Genomic DNA, 23,959 nt, shown 5'->3' on the forward strand with positions numbered 1-23,959 from the left:
TATGCTAAAGATTAGACTGGATAATGTAGGTAAAAATGCCTCACACAGTTTCCGGTCCATGGCACATGCACCATAAATGCTTGTTTAAGAATGTGTTCCCCGGCTGGAAAGATCTTCCCCCACATCTCTGCTTTCATATAACCCTGCTAAAAGAAGTCCAACCCATGCACCTCTTGCCCCAGCCTCACACACGACACCCGAAAGATAGAAGGGTCCCCAGTCACTCACTGGTGAGCAAGAGGCAGACTTCAGAGCGCCCTCTGCTCATCCAGAAGCCTAAGAGAGCAGCACCTCCAGGATCTTCCTCTCAGCTGGGAGCGGTGGCCAGGAGCCCCATACCATCTGCATGAATGCATCTGCATACCGTCAGCTTCCCCAAGAGATGACCTTGCACTCCCAGCATGCGTCGCCTGCCAGTCCTCTGTCCTCACTCAAGGCCCAGGGACCCAGTGGGACCGCAACCTTCATTCCCCCCACCGCTCAGGGTGCCTCCCCCCGCCCCCCACCAAGTGGCAGTGCTAGTCCAGGCTCCCCACCTTATATCCTCAACCTTCTCTGGGACTCTCCCCTCACCTCCATCCCCACACAACACGCAGCTACCGCAGCATCCTCCAGGGTCAGCTGTATTTTTGGAAGCAGACCAACACACCAAAAGTCAATTTGATGAATGGCAAATTCACTGAAAATCGATTCCAAAAATCGATTGCTTTTTGAATATCATTTTATATTTTGTCAAATCTTAACCACTGTTGGTATGCTTTCTCCAATTCTTCAAAAGGCATATTAGGCTTAATTTTGTGTTTTAAGCAATTAAAAATTAAAATTTCATTATCTCACACTTTAAGGGACTTTTTCAGCCACTTTTGAGGGTTCTATGTCTTTTTAAATGTAGTTTGGGTGGGTTTGTTTGTTTGTTTAATTAGGATTTTTACCATGCTCACACCAGTTCCCACAACAGCATATCAGCTTTAATTTTGTATTTATAACAATTAAAAGCCAAAATTGAGGCATTTCATATTGATGTGATTCACCTGTACCTTCATCAGCATTTTTTATTTGTGGTGAATGGACACAGGATTGGAAGCACCAACCATAAGCTAAATTTTTTTACTGATTATGAAATAAACTTTTCTCACCATAAGAAGTCCTTCTTCACAAAGAAATTCCAAAAAGCCACCTACAGTTGCTGTTTTTACCTTGCTACCTCACATCCTCTTTTCCATCCTCCCCAAATCAAGCTTCCAACCCACGGCCCCACTAAGGACACTCCGGTCAAGGTCATTAGTGACCCCCATGCTGCCGAATGCCATGGTCATGTCTCTAAACATCTCTAACTTGACCTTTTGGCTACATTTAGCATGTCTTACCCCTTCCTCTCTCCTGAGACCCGTGCTTTTCTTGGCTCCCCCTGGTACCCTTCGCACTGGCCTTCATCTCAGCCTCCTCTGCTAGCTCTTCGTCCTCTGCATTGGAGAGCCCCCACCTACCTCCCCCACGGTCCACACACTCTCACTAGGTGACCTCATGGGTCCAGAGCTTTAAACACCATCTATATGCTAACGACTCTCAATCTATATATCAACCCTAACCTCTCCTCAGAACTCCAGGCTTACATCCAACTGCCTACTTGGCATTTCCAGACAGAGGTCTAAAGGTCTGACTAGTATCTCCAGCCTACTGTGGCAGACAGAGAACTCTCCTCCCCCTTCCCCATCCTGATATATGGCAGTCCCATTGTTGTTCAAGCCTAAATTACCACAGTTGTCCTTAACTCTGTGCCACCACAGATCCCAGATCGTACACCCTACTGTCTTAGGACTCTGGCCAGTGCAACAGCCTCTAACTGCTCTCTGGCTCCCACCGCTGCCCATGCCCCTCCCTGCCCCATGATCCACTCTGTCACAGCGCAAGAGTAAGCTTTTCAAAAGCATAACTCGGGGCGCCTGGGTGGCTCAGTCGGTTAAGCGTCCGACTTCAGCTCAGGTCACTATCTCGCGGTCCGTGAGTTCGAGCCCCGCGTCGGGCTCTGGGCTGATGGCTCAGAGCCTGGAGCCTGCTTCCGATTCTGTGTCTCCCTCTCTCTCTGCCCCTCCCCCGTTCATGCTCTGTCTCTCTCTGTCTCAAAAATAAATAAACGTTAAAAAAAATAAAAAAAAAAAGAGCATAACTCATACTGAGGTTTCTCATCACTCTTAAAATGAAATCCACAGTCCTTAACTTACCTGCAGCATCCCAGTGATCTGGCCCCTGCCTGCCTAGGTGCCCAACCTCCCAAACCACCACCTCCACCTCACTCGCTGGGTCCCAGGCCCCACCCTCCCTCACAGTGTCCTGCCCTGGGACCTTTCCCTAGATGTGCTCTCTGCCATTCCACAGACTTCCCATGGCTGGATCCTTCCAGGGAGTCAGATTTTGGCATTCCCAATCTGGATGACCCACCAGCCACCTCTGTCCTGTCCTCCTATTTAATCCTTGCATGCCATTCAGCCCTATCTTTCTGTTGTTGCTGTTGTTTGTTGGCTTGTTTTCTGTTTTTCTCTGTCTCAGGCTAATCGAAATAAGCTCCATAAGAGCAACAGTCTCCCTTGCCTTGTTTGTTCACTGACATTTCCCCAGCACCTAGAACAGGGCACAGCACCCAAGGGATTTTCCTGGAGTCTAAAGAATGAATTCACATACACATTGCTTCTGCAGGAGGGGACAGAAGCATCCAGAAGATGACATAACCTCCACACTGTAGGAAGCCCCAAAATACACATACAGAGGTTTAGTCCACTAATTATTTTTGTTAATCACGTGAAGATAGCCTTCCCATCCTCTAATGTCCCTCTGTATTCACCCCAGTACCAGTGTTCTCAGGGCTTCCCTAGGAGGTAGAAAAGAGGGCTGAGGGCAGTGATTGTTCCCCTGACAGAAGGGCCACATCACCCCCTCCACTTTTTGATTCCCACTCAGGCACAACACACACACACACACACACACACACACACACCACCTCACACACACATACCACCCCACATATACATACACATACCAATTCATACACACATTCCACTCCACAAAGACATAACATGCTCACAGTGCACATGCGCACACGCGCACACACACACACACACACCTCCCTCCACACACTCTGACCCCAGTCAGACCTGTTCCTTTCTTTCAATAGCCTAGGGGTTAAAGGAGTGCATCAACAGATATGGTTGGAAGAGGCATTCCCAGGGCAGTTACCCAAAACCTGCCTTCCACCAGGATAAATCAGGTGAGTATAGTTCATGGCTAAGCCAGGAGCATGCTCAGGGGGTGGAGAGGGAGACAGAACCTTGCAGAGCCATCTGAGAGCCTCTAAAGAGCAGAGACCCGGCCCAGAACCACCCCACATCCCCACTGCTGGCAGAGCCTGGCTTATATACCCAAGGGGAAGCAAGTAGGTCCCCCTGGGAGATATTGTTTTAGAAGTACCAGAAAATGTCTTCACCCCAAAAACCTCGTCCCAACCATGACATGTCAAATTTTACCATTACAAAGCCTTTCCTTGGGGTTAAACTTTGTTCTCTCCTGTTCTACTCATTCTTTCTTTCCTTCTCGCCTTCTTCTTTGGACACAAAGGCAATGAAACATGAAGTCACCAACACCCTGCTCACACCTTAGTACAAGCAAATCCTCCCACCCACTGACAGGAGCCCAAGTCACCAGCACTGATAGGAGAGGGGAAGAAATGAAACACAAGGGGGAAACACCTTGGCACCCCTTGATGGGGAGGCTGGCCTCCTCCCAGGTGTTCCCACCTGCTGCTCAGCATGGCCGGAGTCACTGCTCACCCGACCCCATCCACCTAGTCACCTCCCCTCTCCCTGTCCCCACAGTCCCCGTCTGCCCCACCCCACACCAGCTCTCCCTGGCCACCAGATGAATTCTTCCCGAAAGGGAAGGTGTAAGAGGTGACAGAGCTGCGGCTAAAGCCCAATTTTCGTTGACACTCAGAGACTCTGACAGCTGTTAGAAGAAAAATGTGATTTTGAAATTTAAATAACACACTTCTGCATTCGGCTCAGGGAGACAACCTGAGGATAAGCAGTTTATCACCTAAGCCACCATGCAGAGGGGCAGGGAGAGAGGCTGCCTATTCCTTCAGTTCCTCCCCTGCTATCCCCAAACCTCCCCTACTACAACCTCCCAGGGGCTGCCTCAGAAGGGGGTTTCTGAGAGGCACCAGCCCACAGGCTGAGGCTGAGCCAGTAACACCCTGGCTCACCCATCCCTGCTAAGCAACACGAAGGGAGGAGGGACTGGTGACACGAAGGCTCAGGCCCCCCCTCAGAGGAGCGAGGGAAGGGAACAGGCCTCCCTAGGCACCCAGCAGAGCTGGGTCAGGCCCCACTATGGCCACTGAGGCAACCTTCACAGGGGACTGGCTCTGGAGCCCAGTACTAAGCCTCTCCCTCATCCAAGGGCAGCTCAGCCCCTCCCCAGGGACCCAGGCTCCCTTGCCAAGCAGTCATGCACAGCTCCATCCAGGAGAAGTCTGGGGCAGGAGTCCCAAGGGAAGAGACCCCAGAGAGGCCAATCTCCCATCTGCCACAAGGGTCTGTATTCACTGTTCTCAGAGCCCACCAGGCCCAGAAGATGTGTGGCTCCTTCATCATCCCAGGTGAGCCAGGCCCCCCTCTAGGCCATGACACTACCAAGAATGGCATTCCCAGGCCCCCATGTCTCCTCTTCCAAGACTTTCCTGATTTCCCCAGGATACTTGAACTCTCACGGCAGCACTTGGTCCACACTGCCACCAACAATAAGCCTCCTCATGGGTGTCTAAGTGGGTGTCTGCCTACCCCAGTAGACAGTGAGGACATGAGTCTGAGTCACTCTAAAGCAGTGTCTGACGCAGTATCAGGAACACAGAGAGCTCAATGTTTACTGAACAAAACATGTTGGTCCCCGCCCCATCTCTCCCATGAAGCACTTATGAGCAACCCGCCCTTCTGTAAACCTCAGATACTCCTAAGATGCGGCACACACAGGCCCCCTCAGACTTGCTTGGCCCTCTTCATCACCTTTCCTTGTCCGGTCTAACACCCCACACTAAGCCATTAGTTCCCTCCAGCCCTCAACAGTGCTGCCCTTGGCCACCATCTAAGGTGCCCCAGTACCACATGAGGAACCGTGCATGTGTCCCCACCAATCCTCGCCAGGCAGGCCCAGCCACTCCATCTTACAGGTCAGTAAATGAGGTCCAGAAAGGTCAAGTGACCCGCCCTGTGGTCTCCCAGCTGGTAGGGCAAGGCCAAGATTCAAATTAGGTCTAGCAGGCCTACCCACTAGTCTAGGCCCACCCACTAGTCTATCCTCTATGGATATGTAGTAGGAGCACAGCACAGTGCTAGGCACCCCCAGACAGGCATGGATGCGTAGACACAGAGACCAACACCCACAATCACAACATGTCAGAGTGTGGTGGCGTTCATCTGTCAGGGGCCACCCGCCAGGTTCTGGGCAGGGACAGGGTTCCCTCCACTCCTGAGCCCCCAAAAAAGGGCCACTGGAGCCTAAAACAAGAACATCCTTAGGCCTTTCCTGCCCCCACCCAAGCAAGACTACCCACCCCAGAGGCTTACTGGCCAACTGAGGCAGACGCCGCCCACAGCTTCTTCCTCCAACCCACAAAAGGTCCCAGACCCAGATGTCTTGCCAGCCTCCACGTATCCCCATCCCTCCACAGTGTAGCTCAACAAGGCCAGGGTGGCTCAGCAGGAGCCCCCAGGTCCTACTTGCCCTGAAAATTGCCCAGTCACCTCCCACTCCAGCCCCCACCAAGCACTATCGTGGGTGGGAGGCAGCCTCATGTCACCAAAAGGCTTGCAACCATTTCCCAAATGCAAGCTTCCAGGCCAGCCCTGCCATAGCCTGCCATATTGCCCTTAGAGAAATCACTCCATAATAAGTTTTAAATATTGTAGTGCAATATGCCCCAGCTCTGGGTAAGGATTTACCTGCAGTATCTCATTTAGTCCCAACAAAAATTAGAAGGTAGGTGTTTCCATCAGCCCCTTGCTGTGTAAGAAGAAACCAGGGCTTAGAGGCACCTGCCTGAGGCAGACGCTGCACAGGGGTGGGAGCAAGGACTTGAATCCCAATCCAGTCTGTCCCAGTTCTCATGGTCTCAGCTTCCTTTTCTGTCAGGGGAAGAGGTGGGCCTAGGTGATCTCTGAGTTCCTTTATAGCTACAGAAAAGACAGGTTTGCATAAATATGCTCCACACGCATGCATCTGCTAAGGCCTGCATGGGATGGAGGCCCTGGAGGCCCCGTCCCTCACCAGGAGTGCACAGCCTGTCCCTGAGGCAAGGCCCGTGACTGCGAGGGAAACCACTGCCTGGGCCTCCCAGACCCTTGCCCCTCACAGTGAGGGCCTCCCTCCATGTGGACAGAGAGGTACCACTTCCCTCACTCTCCGTGGAACCCTTCCACAACCTCTCTCTGCCTGAATGATCTCTCCTTCCCTTAAGAAGCTCTTCTCTTCACCTGTTCCATCCTCTCCTGCAACCCCAGATGCGACCAGCTGGTATTCAGTATTCACAGGGTCGCACCCAGGAATGGAGGGACTCTCAACTTCAGCTCCCCAAACACCCTGTCCCCTACTAAACATCCTCAGCAAAGAGAGGATGACTAATTCTGTTACCCTACATCCATTCTTGGTGAATCCTCTGTATCAACCCTGTCGGTAGGTATCACGTTCCCATTTTACAAACATAGGCACTACAGCTCAAGAAGGCCCAATGAGGCCCAAGATCACACTCCCCTAAGTGGCTAGGTTGGTGGGGCACCTGGGTGACTCAGTCCGTTGAGCATCTGACTCTTGATTTTGGCTCAGGTCAGAATCCCAGGGTCATGGGACCAAGCCCTGCGTCTGGCTCCATGCTCAGGATGGGGCCTGCTTAAGATTGTCTCTCTCTCCCTATCTGTCCCTCTCCCCACCCCTTCCCCTCTCAAAATAAAAAAATTAAAAGTGTTCAGGTCAAGATTCAAACCCTGGACTACCATTTCAAGGCCCACACTTTTTGTGCACTGGACTAACTCCCTAAACACTCCATTTTATGCTTGCAAGGGCAGCTGAATTGCTAGAAACAGGAAAAACCTCAGTTCTCCATGAGCACTCCCTTCCCACCTGGATGCCTCAAACATCACTGTGGCCACGGTTCAGGGCACAGCCAGACTGCTCTCCTCCTGGCCTTAGACTCAGGGCTATCGGGACACCAGTAATCCTACTCCCAGTCACTGACCCTAACCCTAAGCCTAGTCTTTGAACTAGGCAGATCAGAGGGGAGGTTTGCCTTTACCCCAGGGCCTCTGGCATCAGAGAGTGCTAGAGGAATCCTGGCAGCTTTTTTGCCAAGAGAATCCCAGCAGGACTTTCTAAAAACCAAACAGACAGAGGAGGCCAGAGATAAAGAACACATGTTCCAGGAGGACCCAATGACAGGGGCCCAAATTCTTAGGCAGTAGATGTTAAGGATATAGTGGCAACTCAGCCCCAAAGATACAGGAGCACCCTTTTCTGAGTTCCTAGGGCCCTGATTGGGGGTATCATGGTGTAGAGAAGGGCCACAAAGACCCCATGCTCCCCACTCACAGCCTTTCCACACAGATGATGGAAGAGGCAATGCACAGTCAAATATGGGTGTGTAGAAGTGGAGAAGGGCTCCATACAGTCCTACAGGGTGGCAGCCTTATCATCCTAAAGTGCCAGTACAGATCTTGGGTCCCACAGGCCAGGCCTTCCCAGCTAGCAAGCCACAGGCAGGTGACATATGTGCCCAGATACTGACCCTACGGGGCAGCCAGACAGGGGCCCATGTTCCCCTGAGCTCCAAGATGCTCTGCTCACCCTAGTATGCCAGGCAATAATGCCACTGTCTGTGTGCCTTGGTGGGAAAAAATTAGGGAGCCCTGCTCTAAGGTTAGGTCTTCCTTCTTCCAAAATGAAACATAAGGTCTGCAGCAGGGAAGTGACCTGCCCAAAGCCCCTCAGTTAATTTGGGTCAGAGAATGTAGTGGTACCCGGGCCTCCCAGCCCCCCATCCAGCCTTCCTTCTGCTGTGTGCCCCACCCTGGCCCACTTAGTTTCTCAATGGCCTGGCCAGGGCCCTCCACCCAGTTATGTGCCCAAGTTTCTCCAACAGGGCCATCCATGCACCATCTCTGAAGCTACTCTGGGTGGAGAGGGGTCAACAGGAGCAATGAGGGGGGAGCTGCCAAGACCCCGAAGGCACCCCTCCACTCTATGGGGAGTGGGCTCCAGAGCCCAGGGATCCAGGGTCATGTGGGACCCAGTTTCACCTGGGAAGTAGATAAAGAAAGCTGATTCAGTGAGCTGAAACCCAATAATTTCCTCATTTGTCTTGTCAATGTCCTTGTCCTGCAGAGTATCACGCCCATCGCATAAAGATTTTCTGCTAGAAAGATGTTTAGTGTGAGTCTGGGAAGCAGACCTCTGACCTTCATCCTTCAGGGCACAAGTCAAAACTATTTCTTTGTTGGAGATAAACCCAATGACTCCCACCCATGTAGTAGTGCTCAGCTGGCAGGGTGGGGAATGGTTACATCAGGGCTGCAAGGCATCCCTACTCCATCATCACCTGCTGATGATATTCTCAACCTGCACCTGAGCCCCAAAACTGTCTCAAAAGGAGTGGCCAAAGGTGGATTTCTATCCAAAACTAACCAGGATCGGCTCTGAAGTCTCCAATTCATTCACCACCACCCCCAACCACCACCAGGGCTCAAGGGTATATCTAGACGGTCACCCTTTGGCCAGTGCCTCCTTTCTGATGGAGTTCCAGGATTTCTCCCACCAGGTATATAGGTATCTTCCCATCTCAATCCCTTAGAGCATGTATTCTCAATGGGAGCGGAGAGTATCACCCCCAACCGAGCAAAAATCGGTTCTTGGGCAGGCAAAAAAAAAAAAAAAAAAAGCAGGTATTCCTTGGCACTTGCTATGGACCAAATTGTGCCCACCAAATTCATATGCTGAAGTCCTAACCTCCAATGTGACTATACTTGCAAACAGAGCTTTTAGGAGGTAATTAAGGTTAAATGAGGTCATAAAGGTGAGGTGGTAGAGCCATAATAGAACTGGTGTCATCATAAGAAAAAGAAGAGCTTTCTCTCTCTCTCTCTCTCTCTCTCTCTCTCTACCCCGCTCCCTCTTTCTTACCCTACCGCCACCCCACCCTGTGAGGACACAGTGAGAAGGTGGCCATCTGCAAGCCAGGAAAGGAGCTCTCACCAGAAACCAAACCCTGCCAGCCCTTGATCTTAAACTTCCAGCCTCCAGAACTATGAGATAATAAATTTCCGTTGTTTAAGCTCCCCAGTCTATGGTATTTTGTTATGGCAGCCAAAGCAGACTAAGACAGTATTTCTCTACAGAGAATTGCTTTTCTCCTTAGCGGAGCCATAATGGAAAAAGAAAGTTTGAGAAACACTCTCCTAGAGAATTCTTCATTTGAAAGGGTTTAGGGTCTTACTGGAAAGTCTTTCATTTCACAGTTTAGAGTACTGCTTCTTTACAACACTAAAGTTGTGCCCCCAAGAGGCATTTGGCAATGTCTGGAGACATTTTTGGTTGTCACGACTCAGTGGGCTGCTACTGGCATCCAAAGGGTAGAGGCAGGGACACTGCTAAATATCCTACAGTGCACAAGACAGCCCTTCCCACAGGAGAGAATTATCCAGGTCAAAATGTCAGTGGTGCTGCCATTGAGAATGGTTTAGAGCAAAAGAAACTTCAGGAGCCTTCACATTTTGCCACAAAACTTCCTAGAAACCTGAGGCCTGCAGCCTTGTCCTGTAACAGCCTGCCTGGCCACCTTTAAGCACCAGTGGTGGCTCCAGGAGGAGCTCACCCCCAGCCCCCACAGAGCAGTTCCCAAGACTGGAAGGCCCCCACCTACCAGTGCCTGAGCAGGGGCAGCTGCCCTGGGCCCACAGGTCTCCCAGAGGCCAGAAGGAACAGGCCAGGAAGAAAGAACCAACAAACTCATCGGACTCCTACCCAAGGACCATAGCAAGCAAAGCTAGAGCTTAACACAGTCCTCACTTCCTGGGGGAAGCCAAGCACCAGAGAACCAGAGGCTTCACGGTGGAGTTCAAGAAGAAGACCCCTCGAGGAAGGAGAATCCCAGAGCAGAACCAATAATAGTGATACTACCGCCACCAACCACAGTTAATAATTCTTATCTGGGACCCGTGCTGTGCTGCCCAGCAGCTCGCTGAGCATTTTACAACCATCGACTCATTTGAACATCATGACAATCCAAGGTAGGTATTGTTGCACTGCACAACTGAGGAAACTGAGGCACAGAAAAGTTGAGCAACTTGACCAAAGTAGAATTATTCCAAAGTGGAAGAGTTGGGAATTAGAAAGAAGGACCCAGGAGGGCAAGACCAATAACAAACTAGGAGAGTGACACCAGGTTTCAGATTCAAGACCTACTGCATGGTGGGCTCGTTCCACCACTCCACACACAACCTTGGGGGTGGCTGTTATGGTTTCCTCTTTTACAGATGAGGACCCAAAGCAGTAAGGGGCTTGCCAGTGGAAGGCAAAGCCAACTGAAGGCCAGGGCACCTAGGAGGACTGGGAGGCCCCAGCAAGAGCCCACTTACCTGAGAAGATTGAAGCAAGCCTGAAGATATCCGAGAGGCGGGAGGTCACCGGCTCATAGGGTGAGGCTTCATAGAACTCTTCACCTGGAAGAGAGAACCAGTGTCAGGCACAGGCCCACCCTTCCTACAGGACTAGACGAGAGCAAGTTATGAATGAAACGGTGAGCATTTCACACAGGTAAGTTCTTTCTCACCAATTAGAGAAGTCCCCACAGCAGGTCAGTACTGCCAATACTCTCCTCTACTGACTTCCCTGCATGTCCAGCCCTTTCTAAGGCCTTCCAAATGCTTCTTGAAAGAAGGCACTGGGGAGGTGCCCATGGAAGGCCAGGTATAAATCACAGGATTTGAAGCCAAAGGCCCTCCAAAGTTATTCAGTGCAACTTCCTCATTTCACAAGCGAGGACCCTGAGGTGGGCCAGGGAGGTGAAGCAACCTGACTGAGATCACACAGCTACTCACGACAGAGCTAGACTAGACTCTGGTCCCCTGACCCTCACACCAGCATTGTCTCTCGTCACACTAGGCTGGCTCTGCCCGGGCCACGTAAGGGCAGAGAACTTCCTCTTTGCTTCCCATCATGTCACCATGATAGGGCTGAAGGTCTTCTCAGTGGAATCCTGATCCCCAGCTTGTCTGACTGACTCCCTGCCACCTGATGGCTTCTCAGACTTCTCCTCGAGGCTTCTGGGTGCATCAGAGATTCAGTGAATGGAAAAGCAAGCGAGTGACAGGAGATAAATGGCACAGGGATGCCCTGGAGACCCACCGCCTCCTCATGGGGACTCCCGCCCTTTGCCAAAACCTCGGCAGGAGAGGAAATATCCTCTTGAGACTTTACTGTGAGGAGAAATCAATGGGTAATCACTCAGACTGCGTGTTTGTGTTGAAGGGGTGGGGGAGACAGGTGATGACCCACAGCTTCACACATTGATTTCCTATCCACCCAGGGCCCAGCACCTAAAGAAGAGTACATGTGGGGTGGTATCCATGGGGGCCACCTGCAGGAAGGTGCCAGCCATCCAGAAGAGGGGGCTTGGAATCTGCCTGTAAAGGGCGCATTCAGCCAGGCCCATGAGGTCACCCAGAGGCTAGCACTCCAGGCTTGTCCAGCCCTCTACTGGTTCACAGAGAAAGGCATCTGTCTGCTATATCTGGCAGACCCCCCAAAAATGGTACAGATTCCCCAGATGTTCATTCTCTCCCTGGAGAAATGTCCTCCACCCTTCACTTTACCCTATACCCTCATGCCCTGCAACACCCAGCAAATGCGTTACACACAATGGGTGCCCAAGTGGTATCTTACTATCCAAAGGTTATTCTTTCAGGCCAGTCCCAATCCCACCTTCCCCCTGGACTGTCACAGGGCTGTACCATCTCAGCAAACTCCACTCTACCCACAGACACTAGAGAAACTCCCAGTGGTGGGGTTACCAGCCATTGCTATTTGTTAGGGCCAAATAATACAAGAGCTTTTTGTAATAAAAATGATGTTACACTAAGCCTTCTATGTACCAGCACCATTGAAAGTGCTTTAGGTTTACTAACTCATTTAATTCTCTTGTCTGTGAGATAGGCACTACCCTTTGTTTTATTGATAAAGAACTGGGGTACAGAGACGTTAAGAAACTGGCCCAAGGTCACACAGCTGGTAAGTGCCAAGTTTCAAACCCAGGCAGCTGACTCCAGAGTCCAAGTACTTAAACATTATGAATACTGTCTCCAGAAGTAAAAGTGTTATTGAACCAAACTGTTCTTACACAAGTAGCGCTGCTGTTTAACTTTCTAGAGTCAGTCTTATGCCAGCCAGACTGCTCCCCCAGACCAGGTCCTTCCCTCCCATATCTGGCAAAGCTAGGCCCGCGGGTATGGATCAGCTAGTATGACTGACTGGGGGCGGGATGGGCGGGGGTGGAATCTCTTGGGGAAAACAGCCTCTTCCAGGACTGGCTGGAAAAGGTCCATCCTATTTAAGTCAACCCATGCTGCCTGTTCCTGTGGCAGAATTCACCAGTGGGAAATCAGAGACCTGGCCACACGGGCATCCTGGCAACCAGATTAAACTAGATCTAGGATGTCACATTCCTGGGCCATGACCTGGGAGAGGCCTTTGCTCTTCACATCTGAAAGAGCAGAATGACCTCAAACTTTAGTGCCACTTTTGGAGAAGTCAAGAAGTGGTCTCAAGTCCCCCATGCAGCCAACCAACAGTGACAGTGCCACCATGTAAGATACTGGTGGTTGTGGTGGTGTGACAGAAAGGGAAGATGAGCCCGAGACCACAGGATCTCTCCAGGGCAGCTGGAAAGGGGCCTGGATAAGGAGTCCTGGGGGGCCCTGGTCCCACCAGCCCCCCTCCCTGCACCTCAGCTTCCCCACCAAAGTGGGAGTGGGATGGAATGATCTCTAGGTCTTTGCAGTTGGGACCATCTAGAACCTGAGCAGAGGCCACAGTCCTGCCACCGCCAGCTCTGTCCACTGCTAAGGACCTCAGACTAGGCACAGCTCAGCCTCAGGTGGAGGGAGAAGAGAGGAATCGCACCCACCAGCCAGGGCCAAGGAGAAGCCACAATCAAAGTCCAAACCCGCACAGATCTCTCCACTCCACAATCCCCCACCCCGCCCCAGGCCCAAGCCAGGTTATTAAGTGTTATTAAAGAATAGGGAGGAAGTGCTTACAGCCTCCCCCAGGGAGACCACTCATCCCACACCATGAATAATTAACCCTCAGGTGGATCCTGTCACTCACAGGAACATTACCTGCTGTTAAAAGGCCTCTCAGCTTTCCCTGGCCAACCCTGGGCAGAAAATACCTCTGACTCCTAAGAGCCAGGAATGGGGGCAGGGTAGGTTTTGAGGAAGGAGAAAAGCAGGGAGTCTACTTTTCCAGAGTTGGCCAGGGGAGAGGTCTCCTAGCCTGTATGCTTGACAGCACAGAGACCATGGCTGAATCTGTGTTCTCACCTTCTGGAGCACACAGTCGGGGCTACACAGACGTTTGCCTGGTAAGGGAACCAACAAGCCAGCTCACGCCTCTCCAGGCTGACATTCCTGGGTTGAAAGGGCCTTGAAGACCACATGGCAGGATGCAGCATAAATGCACAGAACGCACACTGCTATCATCCAAATGCCTCACTGCCTGGCTGCGATCAGGAAGGTTCTTGATGTTCTGACACAGTGATGCCAGAGGGAGCCATTCCGGTGGCCCTCAGGTGGCCCACCTGGCTCTTCCAGCTGGCAGTTCTTCTGTCCCCTCCCCAGTGCATCCGTCCTGCAAGCCCTCAACAAGCCCATCCTGCAAGCCCTCAACAAGCCCACCCCCAAGTGCCACCCAGCCTCCCTTGGGTTGAGACTGAAGGCCATGGGAAAGAAAACAAGAAACTAAACAAGCCAGCTGTTGAATTAGGAACCTCAGTTTTCACGCACTACAGAGGCATCCTCCGGGTGAAGACCGCTCCTTGCCTTGCAGAGAATAAACATCACGCGCTTTGTGGCGGTGTTTCCCTCTCTGCTCACTTCTAGTTCTAGGACTTGAAGCTACTAGGAACAGGAGACCTACACATGAGGAATTACTTTGCTATTAATGGTGGTAACACTATTCATAATTACATGCCCGGTTTACTTCCAAATTCAAGGCGGATTGGAACCATTTTGGCCGCTGGTCAGGAATCCCTCATTCTCCAGCCTCACACCCAATCCCAGTTTCCCCCTTCCCTCCAGCACCCTGCTCCTCCATCCGAGGCTAATCAAGGGCACTGTTCCACAGTGCAGCCCTCTCTCTTCACCTCGACATCCCTATCACTCCCAGTCTACCTTAGAATTCAAGCTGCTCCACCCTCTCACCTCTTACAAAAGAAGTCATCCTTTGTTCTCCTCTCCTCTTCACACCAAAGTTCTAGAAGACATCCACAGTCACCACTCCCAGCCCCCAGCTCCCGTTCACTCCCTAACCAGGCTTCTGCTCCCAGTGACCACCTACAATGCTCACCCCAAAGGCATGAGGGACATGTCCTAGAGACTGTGGACCCTCTCTCCTCCCCAGGTTTCTTGATGTACCTCCCACCTCTCTCCCAACACCTCCCCCCAACCTCTGCAGATCCCTCTCCCTCCCCTGCTGGCACATCTTTAAATGCTGGGGTCCTGAGGGCTCTGTCCCTGCCCTCCTCTCAGTGTGTGCACACCCACTCCCATGGCCCCAGTCACACCTACAGGCTAATGGTGGCTCCTCAATCTCCATGTCCAGTGCCACTTCCCCACCTGGACTCCAGCAGTGTGCAGGGCATGGCCAGTGAGAGCCATGTGCCCCAAAATAAAGGAATCATCTCCCTGCTCTCCCCCCTTGGCTGCTTCTTATAAACCAACCCAGTTGCCCAAAAGAGAAAACTGCCCTCCTCGAGTCCTCTCTCTTCACCAAGACCTGTTGATTCCACCTCCTAAATAGCTCTTGAACCCTCCTCCCTCTTTCCTGCCACTGTCCTTGGCCAGCTGGCCAAGCTGCTGCCCTCCAGGTCCCACATCCCTCCCCTCTCCTCACCCCATCCCCACTTCCAACCCCCCACCTTACTACACTGAGTCACTTGCAGACCGGCAACTCCCTTCTGGGAGTCTTTGCCCAAGCTCCCCTCCACTTCCCACACTCTCCCCACATTCCTCCCTCCCCCCCACTGTGTAACTGCAGCTCACTCCTTAGTCTCAGATCAAAGGCTGCCTCTTCCAGGAAGACTCTGTAGATTTCATAAGAGGCTGCCTTGGGCTACCACAGCACCAGTGCTTTCTGACAGCACTCACACCACCAAGTGACAGAAAGCCCCTCACTTATCTACATCCCCCCACAAACTCTGAGCTCCAAGAAGCCAGAGGCTACCCCAGCTTGTTCTCCACTGTTGCACAGGCCTGGCAGATGAGAACCTCTCAATAAACAGCTGTTGAATCAAGAAATGAACGTCTAACCAAGGTGGCCAATCCCCCTGCACTGTACACAAATCCCCCACACTGTAGTCCGGAGGGGAGGATGGGGGTGTGTGGAGTGGGTTGTTAGGGGAGGGAGCTGGTAAGGTGCCACCTTGGGACCTGAAGCGGCCTGCTGCCCACACACTGCCCCAAGCCCTATAGAAGGTGCCTAGGCCAGCCCTGCAGTCAGGAAGCCACCTGAAGAGCAGGTGTTCTGGCAGCAGGAAGAACAGAAATGGGACTGCCCTTCGCTGAGCGCCCAGGGCTTCGGGGAGTCCCAGGGACTGGTTTGCTTGGAAGCACAGCTCTGCATGCATAGGACCCACCCTCCCTTCTCCATCTGCCTGGGTACCCCAGCCTCCCCTTCTCTGTTACCACTTCCCTCGTCCATCAGTCCATCCATCCTCTCCCGACCCCTACTCTCTCCTTTCTCCAGCCTCGTTCTTCTCCCACCACCTGGCCCTGTCTCCTTCCCAGCTGTCACTCTCCCTCCTCCTCCATGTCTCCAGGCTGACTCTGACAACCCCTACTTCCTCTGCGTTCTAGGCCCCCGTGGCAGGGGGCGACAGAGAGCTCGCCAGTTCCCTCCACTACCAAGTCCTACCCTGAACCTGCCCCACCTCCCCGCCCTCCGCCCTGCGCAGCCCTCCCCACCACCCCCATCCCACCGCATCCCTCCACCCCCCCCCACCCCCCCCCCCCGCCAGGCCCGGCTGGGCTTACCCTCGGTCAGCCCCAGGTGGATACTCCAGTAGATCTGCAAGCACTGCAGCTCCCTCTTCATGCCCCGCTTGCAGCGGCAGTCGTAGAGAGGGCTCTCCTGCAGGACCTCCAGGGCCGCCTGGCACTCCTTGTTGGCCAGCATGGTGTTGCGGTCCCGGCCCGCCAGGCACTGCCGCAGCGTGCGGTAGCGGGAGCTGCAGTTGGATTCCGCGGCGCACAGCTCATTGGCCCGGACGCAGTCCACTGGGGGGCGCCAGCCGTGGAGCTCGGGGCCCTGCAGGGAGGAAGGGCTGGCCAAAGAGCGGAGGGTCTCGTCTGGGTGGTGGGGAGGGAAGACAAGCATGAATGAGGGCCGCCATAATCTCTGACCCAAGATGCAGGCCTGGGGGCTTGCGCCCTTCTGGGAAACTCCACACCCATTTTACTCCAAAGCACACCAAGGCCACCACAGAGCCGGTCAGAGGAAGAGCTGTGATAGGACTCCAAGACACCAACACCCCTCCTCAAACCAGAAGGAGAATTCGAGCTGTCATTCTGCCCTGGTTCTACCAGATTCCCTTCCGATTCCACCCTGTCACCCCACAGCCCTGGGCCCAGGAGCAGAGCACGGGAAAGCCAGAAGATCCTTCGGAGAGACCACAGACCCTGTAAAAGACCAGGAGGCCAGAGAAGAAGGTCACAGCCTCAGCAGAGAGCTGGGGGCTGCAGGACCTGCTTGAGCATGCGGAGGGGGACCCTCACTTTCCTGCTGCCCAAACCTCCATCAACCTCAGTTCCAGCCAGAGGTCCAGCCAACATGCTGGACTAAGCCGGGAAAGCAGCAGAATATTATTTAACCTTCCTAGTCTGTTAGGACTTTAGAGACACAGTGTCCAGCCCCCACATTTTACCATGGGGTTGGGGGGTGGGGGGACTGAGACCTAAAGAAGGGAGCTAACAACTCAAGGTCACACACAGGCCGAAAAGATCCCTCAGACTCCTAACCTGTCCATTCTAAGTTCCCAGACCCTAAGAGAAGACCCCAAGAGACGAGCCTGAGCCTGTGGCCTGAGGCAAGGCATGCCTGGAAGGGAGCAGCTACCCCTCCCTGGCCCAACCCTCCACACCTTCCAGTCCAACTGCACACTGGCTAGAGAGCTGAAAACAGGATTTCTGTAGACAAGCTTTACCCCAGCCCCACTGACAGAAAGTGCTGCAGGCAAGCCTGACAAGCAACTCGATTTCCTCTTTGTGTGTGTGTGTGTGTGTGTGTGTGTGTGTGTGTGTGTGTCCGGACGGGCCTTTTCCATGTCTCTCTCTCACACACTTCTCTCTCTGACTTCCTCCTAAGGTCTATTTCTCCATCACCTTTGCTCTTTGAATAGCTCTGTGCTCTTGCTCGCTCTCTCTCTATAGCATCTACTATTTTCTTCTCTTTCTTCCCTCTCTTTCCACCCTCCCCTGAAACCCTGTCCCCCTCTGTGTCTCCTTTTTTTTTTTTTTTCATTCCAAAAGCCAAATAATAAGCCAATTACAAAAGAGAAAGAGCTTCCCTCCTCAGACCCTGGCCTTGCACATGGAGCCTCACCTCTCCAAAAGTGAACAAGCAGAATTCAGCCACCTTTCTTACCCATCACCCTCAGAGCATCTAAACCCACAGGCCTCTGAAGGAAGGGGCTCAGGGAAAAAGATTCAGAAGTGAAGGGTAGGGAGGGGCTCACTTGGTCCTGTCAAAATCAAGCTCCCAAAATGGTTTCCTCTAGACACAGATATTTCCCTGGTCTCCCTGTCCTCTCCAAGCCCCTCACTCCAGATTCTGCCCCAGAAAAAGCTCTTCTGTGCACCAGAGCCAAGACTGCCTTTTCCAAGACCCAGGAGTGATCTGGGAGGCCTCCTCCATTCCATCCAGCCCAAAACACTGTAAGATCCTAGGCCAGAAGTCCCCTCCTCAGAATCCCCCACACACACCCTACCCCATTCCCTATCCAGAACAGCCACTTCTCATTCCTTCCCCCAGAAGGCCCTGCTCACAGTGGGGGGGGGGGGGGGGGGGGGGGTGCTACCGCAGGGAGAGAGCGACACCTAGAGGCAGAGCACTGCACCAGGAGCCTGTCACTCCCTACAGCTGCAGAGGGAAAAGGAAACCGCTGCTGGAAGGGAGGACACTCACCCACAAGAAAAGGAAGTAAAGGAGAAAGGGGTAGGCCAGAGCAAAAGATAATACCTCTCCCATTGACCATACCTCTGCCCCAGGACAGGAAGAGCTGAAGGCTGTGGCCAGGCTGAGACAAGACCGGAGAAGAAGCCAGCATGGAGTGGGGGCATCTGCCCAGGCACTGGCTGGGGAGGTGTCCTCCACCCAAGCAGAGGCAGCAGCTTTATTTCCTGGCTTCAGCAAATTCCTAGGTCCCTGAGCAAGACTCAGTGCATGTGGGCCACCCACAACCAGCTGAGCTGACCCAGCCTCACTTGCACCTGCTGCCCCCACCTAGCCAGCCAGCCTGCCTGCTCAAGAATAACCCAGCCCTGGGACTTCCACTGACTTCACCCCAACATCCCAGCAGCTTTCTCCCTTCCTATCTTGACTGAGCCTGAGGATGCACTGTCGGAGACAGACTGAGAAAGGAGCATTGTGGGCAGGTTTAAAGGTCAGGACATTGGCCTAGGGGACTGGGGCAATAAAGGCACTTACCCTGCATGCCCGGCAGGTGGGGTCCGGAGCCCCACGGAACAATCCTTACAGAATCCTGGGCTCCTGTGCCAAAAGCAAGGGCTTCCCCCATCCTGCCAGCGGGCACATGTGACTGGGGCAGGAAGATGCTCTGCAGAGAGCCAGTGAATCCTCTCACCAAACTCTGACTGCACCTATCCCTGGCTCTTCTAGTTGGCGTCACGACCCCCAAAACCAATCAAGCCCAGCAAGAGAAAGAAATAGCAACTGAGAGTCTTGGGCCAGGAATTCCAAAAGAGTAAAGGTCAGAGGGTACCCTGGAGATGCTTCCAAGTTCTAGGTCAGGGAAAAAACTCAGATCCATCAAGAAAAGACATGTGGAACAGCTTCTAGAGACAAGGGGGACCGAGAGACTACGTGGAGCTGTACTGCACATCTTGGCAACAGCCAGAATGCTCATTCTCCCTCCTGGGCATGTCAACACTGGAGGTCAGGATGACTGGCCAGAAAGGCCTCTCTACCCCAAGACCTCACTCAGAACCTTAGGGGGTGCTCACTGAAGACCTGTGCTCCTGGGAACATGCTTCACCATGCCTCTCACACCCTGAAACTGCCTACCCAGTCTCAGGCTCCACAAAACCTCTCCCCCAAGTGGAATTTCCAACCAACTCCCAACAGTAGGATCCTTGCCAGGAAAGTGGCCCTGAGGCTGAAGTTTCCTTAATAACAACGTATCCCTTCCTCCTTGGTGGGCCTAACCCACAGCCTTCCGATATCCTGTGGTCACTCAGTTAACCCCTCCCCTGCCCTGGCTTTGGAAAGGGGCATCTCAACGGCTTTGACCAAAAGGGCTGCTTACCTCCTGCTCTTACTCCTCCTCTCACCACTCAGCCTCCAGGGTCTCAGAGTCCAGGGTGCATCTCTGACACACGCAAACGCACACACACACACACACACACACACACACATGCATGCTCTCACACACCTATATCATGAGAACAAAGTCAACTCCTCTAGCCCTCTCAGCTGAAAAAAGCCTGCCTGCAACATGGTGTTCTGTGCTGAGACAGGACTAAGGGGCCCATATTGCTGTTTTCTATCCCAGGACATTAGAAGCCCCCTCTGGGGTGTACACAGCTCAGCAGCGCACAATCTGATTGCTTTTCCTGAAATATAATTTTCTTTTCTTCTTGGCCCTGCTCATTCTTGATCCCAAAAAGCTGGATTTTCAGACCAGCAGTGGGAGAAAAGGTCAGGTTTTATAAAAACCCCTCTGGAATGAGAGTCCACTTGCAGTGGGTAGCCAGGAAGGGCTGCAGGATCACAATGGGCCTGGAGTACCTCTCCAGCTCCCTCCCACACCCTCTCCTACCCAAGAGAGGAGCTGCCTCAGACTTAGGAAGGCAGGACCTCCAAGGCCATACCCTAGAGCAGGGCCAAGCCCCCTAGGAAGTTTCTGGGAAGGGTCAAAGGATGGGGGTGGACAAAGGGTCCAGCGCCCAACCAATATTGACTCAAATCCCCTGTTCAAGTCAAGAGAGCACTTATTAGACCATCCAAATCTTTCCAGGATAGGCACCTACCTCCTCAGGCCTTCCCCTCTCCCCTCCACCAGGAGGCAAAGGGTACACTCTGGACCCAGCCTGGCAGCCTGGCTCACCACTGGCTAATCGCAGGCCAGGGTGGTGGGAAGAGCATCCACACTGAAGCAGATGTGTGCTCCCTCAACACATGCATTCCCCAGCTCCCTCTCTGGAGCACCTTCTCCAGAGCAGCAGCCTTGCCTGGGACTCCAGGTCTGCCCAGGGCCTCAGAAACGCCTTCTCCCTCACCTCCACTCCCAGAATGCTCTCTCTGAACCTATTTCCCAAGCAACTGAGATTTCACATAGCACAAAAGGGGGTGAGAGGTTGGGAATTCTGGGTGGGAAAGAGACTGCCCAAGGTTCGGGGGCACCAGGCAGCCCCTCCTCCCTGCCCTTGGAGGAGGGGGCTTACAGAATGGGCACTGGTCTTTGTTCAGATCTCTTTCTTCCAACATCCCTCTCTTTCTTCATCCAAGGAAGCAAACTTTGACCTCCCTCCTCTTCCTACAAACTACAGGGTGCCCCCGCGGCCAGAGGTGGTGAAGGATAGGCAGTGAATGGATGCTCCAAACCCTCCACTCCGGCCCAGGTATCTGGCTTGGGTCTGGGCTACAGGAAGGGCAAAGGGTGGGGAGAAACTTGAAAAGTGTTCCAGGGAGCGGGGCCACTGGAAAGGATTTCCGGGTGCGGGAAGCGGGATGCACTTTCCAGAGGTTGATTGGCAGGTGAGGGGATGGCTGCCATCGCTGCCCCCACACACGTCCAAGCAGGAGCTCCTGGAGAAACCCATGCTGTCCGCCCGAGTCGATCCCGGAGCCGACAAGAAAGATGGAACTGGCATGATTTTTCTCTCCGCGACACTGTGCCTCTCCCCACCCACCCTCCTCTCTTCCAAATCAAGAGTTGCAATTCTTTTTTTCTCAAGTTGCCGCAATTTGAATCCATTATTTTGGGAGAAATGAATGCTAGTAGCATTGTGTGCGAGTAAGCGAGTGTGCCTGTGTGTGCGTGCGTATGTGCGGGGATGGTTAGTGTGTTCCACGTCTCCTTCCCAAGCCCCTTCGTAACCAGCCAGCAGCGGTTCGCGTCCCTCCGCCCGCATCCTCGCCGCCCGGCCCCGCTCGGTTCGGCCGCGCTGGGGCCCGGCTCGCTCCGCGGCGCGCTCTCCCCGCCGGTCTCCAGCCCGCGCCCCGCTCGCCCGCCGCGTTCCCGGCTTCTTGCCGGCGCCCGAACGCGCGGCCCCGCGCGGCCCCCCAGGCTCCCGCGGACAAGCTGCCCTCCTCCGTCCCCGCCCGCAGGTACTCACCTAAAAAGAAGAGGAGGCAGAAGACGTTTGCCAAGATCATGTTAAATAAATCCCACAGTTTTTTGTGTTTTTTTTTTCTTTCTCCCTTGGGTAAAAAAAAAATAATAACAACAACAATAATAATAGCCAAGCAGTGATAATCAGCCCCAAATCCAATGCGGAGATCCCAAGCTAGTCCACCCGATGAAGATCCCGAGTCCTGCGATTCTCGCCTCTGGGGTGGGGGGTAAGGAGGGCGGTGGGCTGCCTCTCGACGCCCTTCTTGCCCACTAAAATGAAATATACACGTATGTGAGGATATATCTGCTTTACAAGCCGAGAGCCCGGTCGTCGCTCTGTCCTCCCCTCCGCTGCTCCGGGAAGGCGCGAGTCTCCGCGGGTCCAATTCCCCTGCGCTTCCCAGGAGCGGACTGGGGAGGTGGGGGAGAGGCGATTTGAGAGTGAAGGGCTGGAAGGAAGCAGCAAGGGTGGGGGTCAGAATAAAATGCAAATAGAGAAATCCACCGACGGGTGTTAGCGCCAAGGAACAATCCGGTGGGAGCTTCGAGGACGAGAGCCCGGAGTCGCTTCTTTCGCACCAAGACGAAGAAAAGATTCAAACAAAAAAAAATCTTCTCCCGCTAACCCTTGCTCATCTCACTTTTTTCTAATGGAATTCCAGTGACCGTGTGTATCTGCGTGCATGTGTCTTTCTCTCGTCTCCCTCCCTCTCCTCTCCCTGGCTCTCGCTCTTTGCTCTCGCTCTCTCCAGCTCTCCCTCGCTCTCCTCCCTCCCTCCCCCTTCTCCCTCTCTCCCTGCTCCTCCCTCCGCCCGCCCCCCCTTCCCCCTTCGCGGCTCCCTCGCCGCGGCTCTCGCGCCCGCGCCCCTCTTCTCCGCCCGGGGCTCGGCGCTCGGGCTCCCAGGCGGCTGGCGGCGCGGGGAGCGGGAGCGCGGCGGAGAAGCGACACTCTGCAGCGGCGGTGGCGACACGGCGGTGGCGGTGGCGCCGGGGAACGCTGGACGAGAGGAGAGCTCCGCCGCTGACTCCCTCTGCTCTGGCGCCCGCCCTTCTCGGGACTGACCTGATGCCTTGGCCGGAAACTGACCCGCTTGCGGGGCTACGGCTCAAGCCCACCAAAGGCTCCGCACCCTCCCCCCTCCCCCGCCGCCCCACCAGACCTCCCCCTGCGGCGGGCGGGTTGCGCCCTCCAACCCCCACTGCCCGTGCCCCCGCCGCCTCGGTCCACGGGTCCTGGAGGCCTGGGGAGGCTCAGCTGAGGCCGGAGGGCGTGGGGAGTCCCGGACATCCCAGCCATCCCGGGGTGTGGGGGAGGGGCGCTCGAAAACCCCCCCAGGCCTGGTGGACAGGGTCTGGGGAGGGGCTCCACCCTCCTTAAGCGGAAGCGTCCTTGGACCCGGGAGTCCAAGCAGAGTGTCTCCCCGAAGGTGCTAGAGAAAAGAAAGACCCCCTCAAGCGCCAGCCCCCAGCGTCCCCGCGCAGCCTGCCTGCCCAGGTCCAGCCCCGAACACGCATACACCTGTGCTCTCCACGCGGGGCTCGAGAACTTTCCCTACACACCCCCGGCGCCCCGCATGCCCCGGCGTTGCAGCCCTTCGAGACTCCCCTTCCCCAATGGTCTCTCCTCCCCTGGTGCGGGAGGAAGGCCGTGGTGCCTGAGCGCCCTGACCGCCTCCTAGAACAGCGGACTTGCCCGAACCGCACGAGAGGGATGGGTCCGGGGCTGGAACCCCACCCCGGGGGGCGCTCCGGAGACCGACCCGGCCCAGGGCTCCGTGCCAAGCTTGGCGGCCCGCGCTCGGCGACGGGCTGGGCTCCGAGAGCTCTCCTGAGGCAACCCGCAGCTCCTCGCTTCGGAGGCACCGGGAGGGGTCCCCTCCCCCAGCCGAGAAGGGGGCGATTGATCCATCTGTCGATGGGCCGGGCTCACCGGCGTGTTTTAGTCACGGAATTTACAGTAAACGCCCAGAGGCACCAAAAAGGAAGCGTCTGGCTGGGAAAGGGCTGAAGGAGAGGTGAGGTTGCTGGCACGTTCCGGCAAGAGGGGGCGAGGCGGCGGGGCGGGGGACACGCCCA

At 54.3% G+C, this 23,959-nt stretch overlaps 1 protein-coding gene across 8 annotated transcripts in view; it reads right to left on the reverse strand.

Moving 5' to 3' along the window:
• Positions 1-22,466, reverse strand: part of GFRA2 (GDNF family receptor alpha 2) — a 96,904-nt gene extending 74,438 nt beyond the window's left edge. For 5 of the 8 annotated variants that reach the window (XM_047091385.1, XM_047091390.1, XM_047091386.1 and 2 more), the window contains exons 1-3: positions 18,565-21,974; positions 16,344-16,658; positions 10,671-10,754 (exon numbers count right to left, since the gene is read on the reverse strand). In XM_047091385.1, coding sequence (XP_046947341.1) covers positions 10,671-10,754; positions 16,344-16,658; positions 18,565-18,634 — 469 coding nt within the window. In that variant the 5' untranslated portion in view covers positions 18,635-21,974. Of the gene's footprint in view, positions 1-10,670; positions 10,755-16,343; positions 16,659-18,564 lie in introns of all 8 variants that reach the window. The other 3 variants (XM_047091384.1, XM_047091388.1, XM_047091389.1) reach the window with 3 other exon arrangements.
• Positions 22,467-23,959: the final 1,493 nt, after the last annotated feature.

This window comes from Lynx rufus, unplaced genomic scaffold (genome assembly GCF_022079265.1).
Source record: "Lynx rufus isolate CCGP_SWC_20201006 ecotype Redwood Valley unplaced genomic scaffold, mLynRuf1.p SCAF_3, whole genome shotgun sequence".
In the NCBI taxonomy this organism is placed as follows: domain Eukaryota; kingdom Metazoa; phylum Chordata; class Mammalia; order Carnivora; family Felidae; genus Lynx; species Lynx rufus.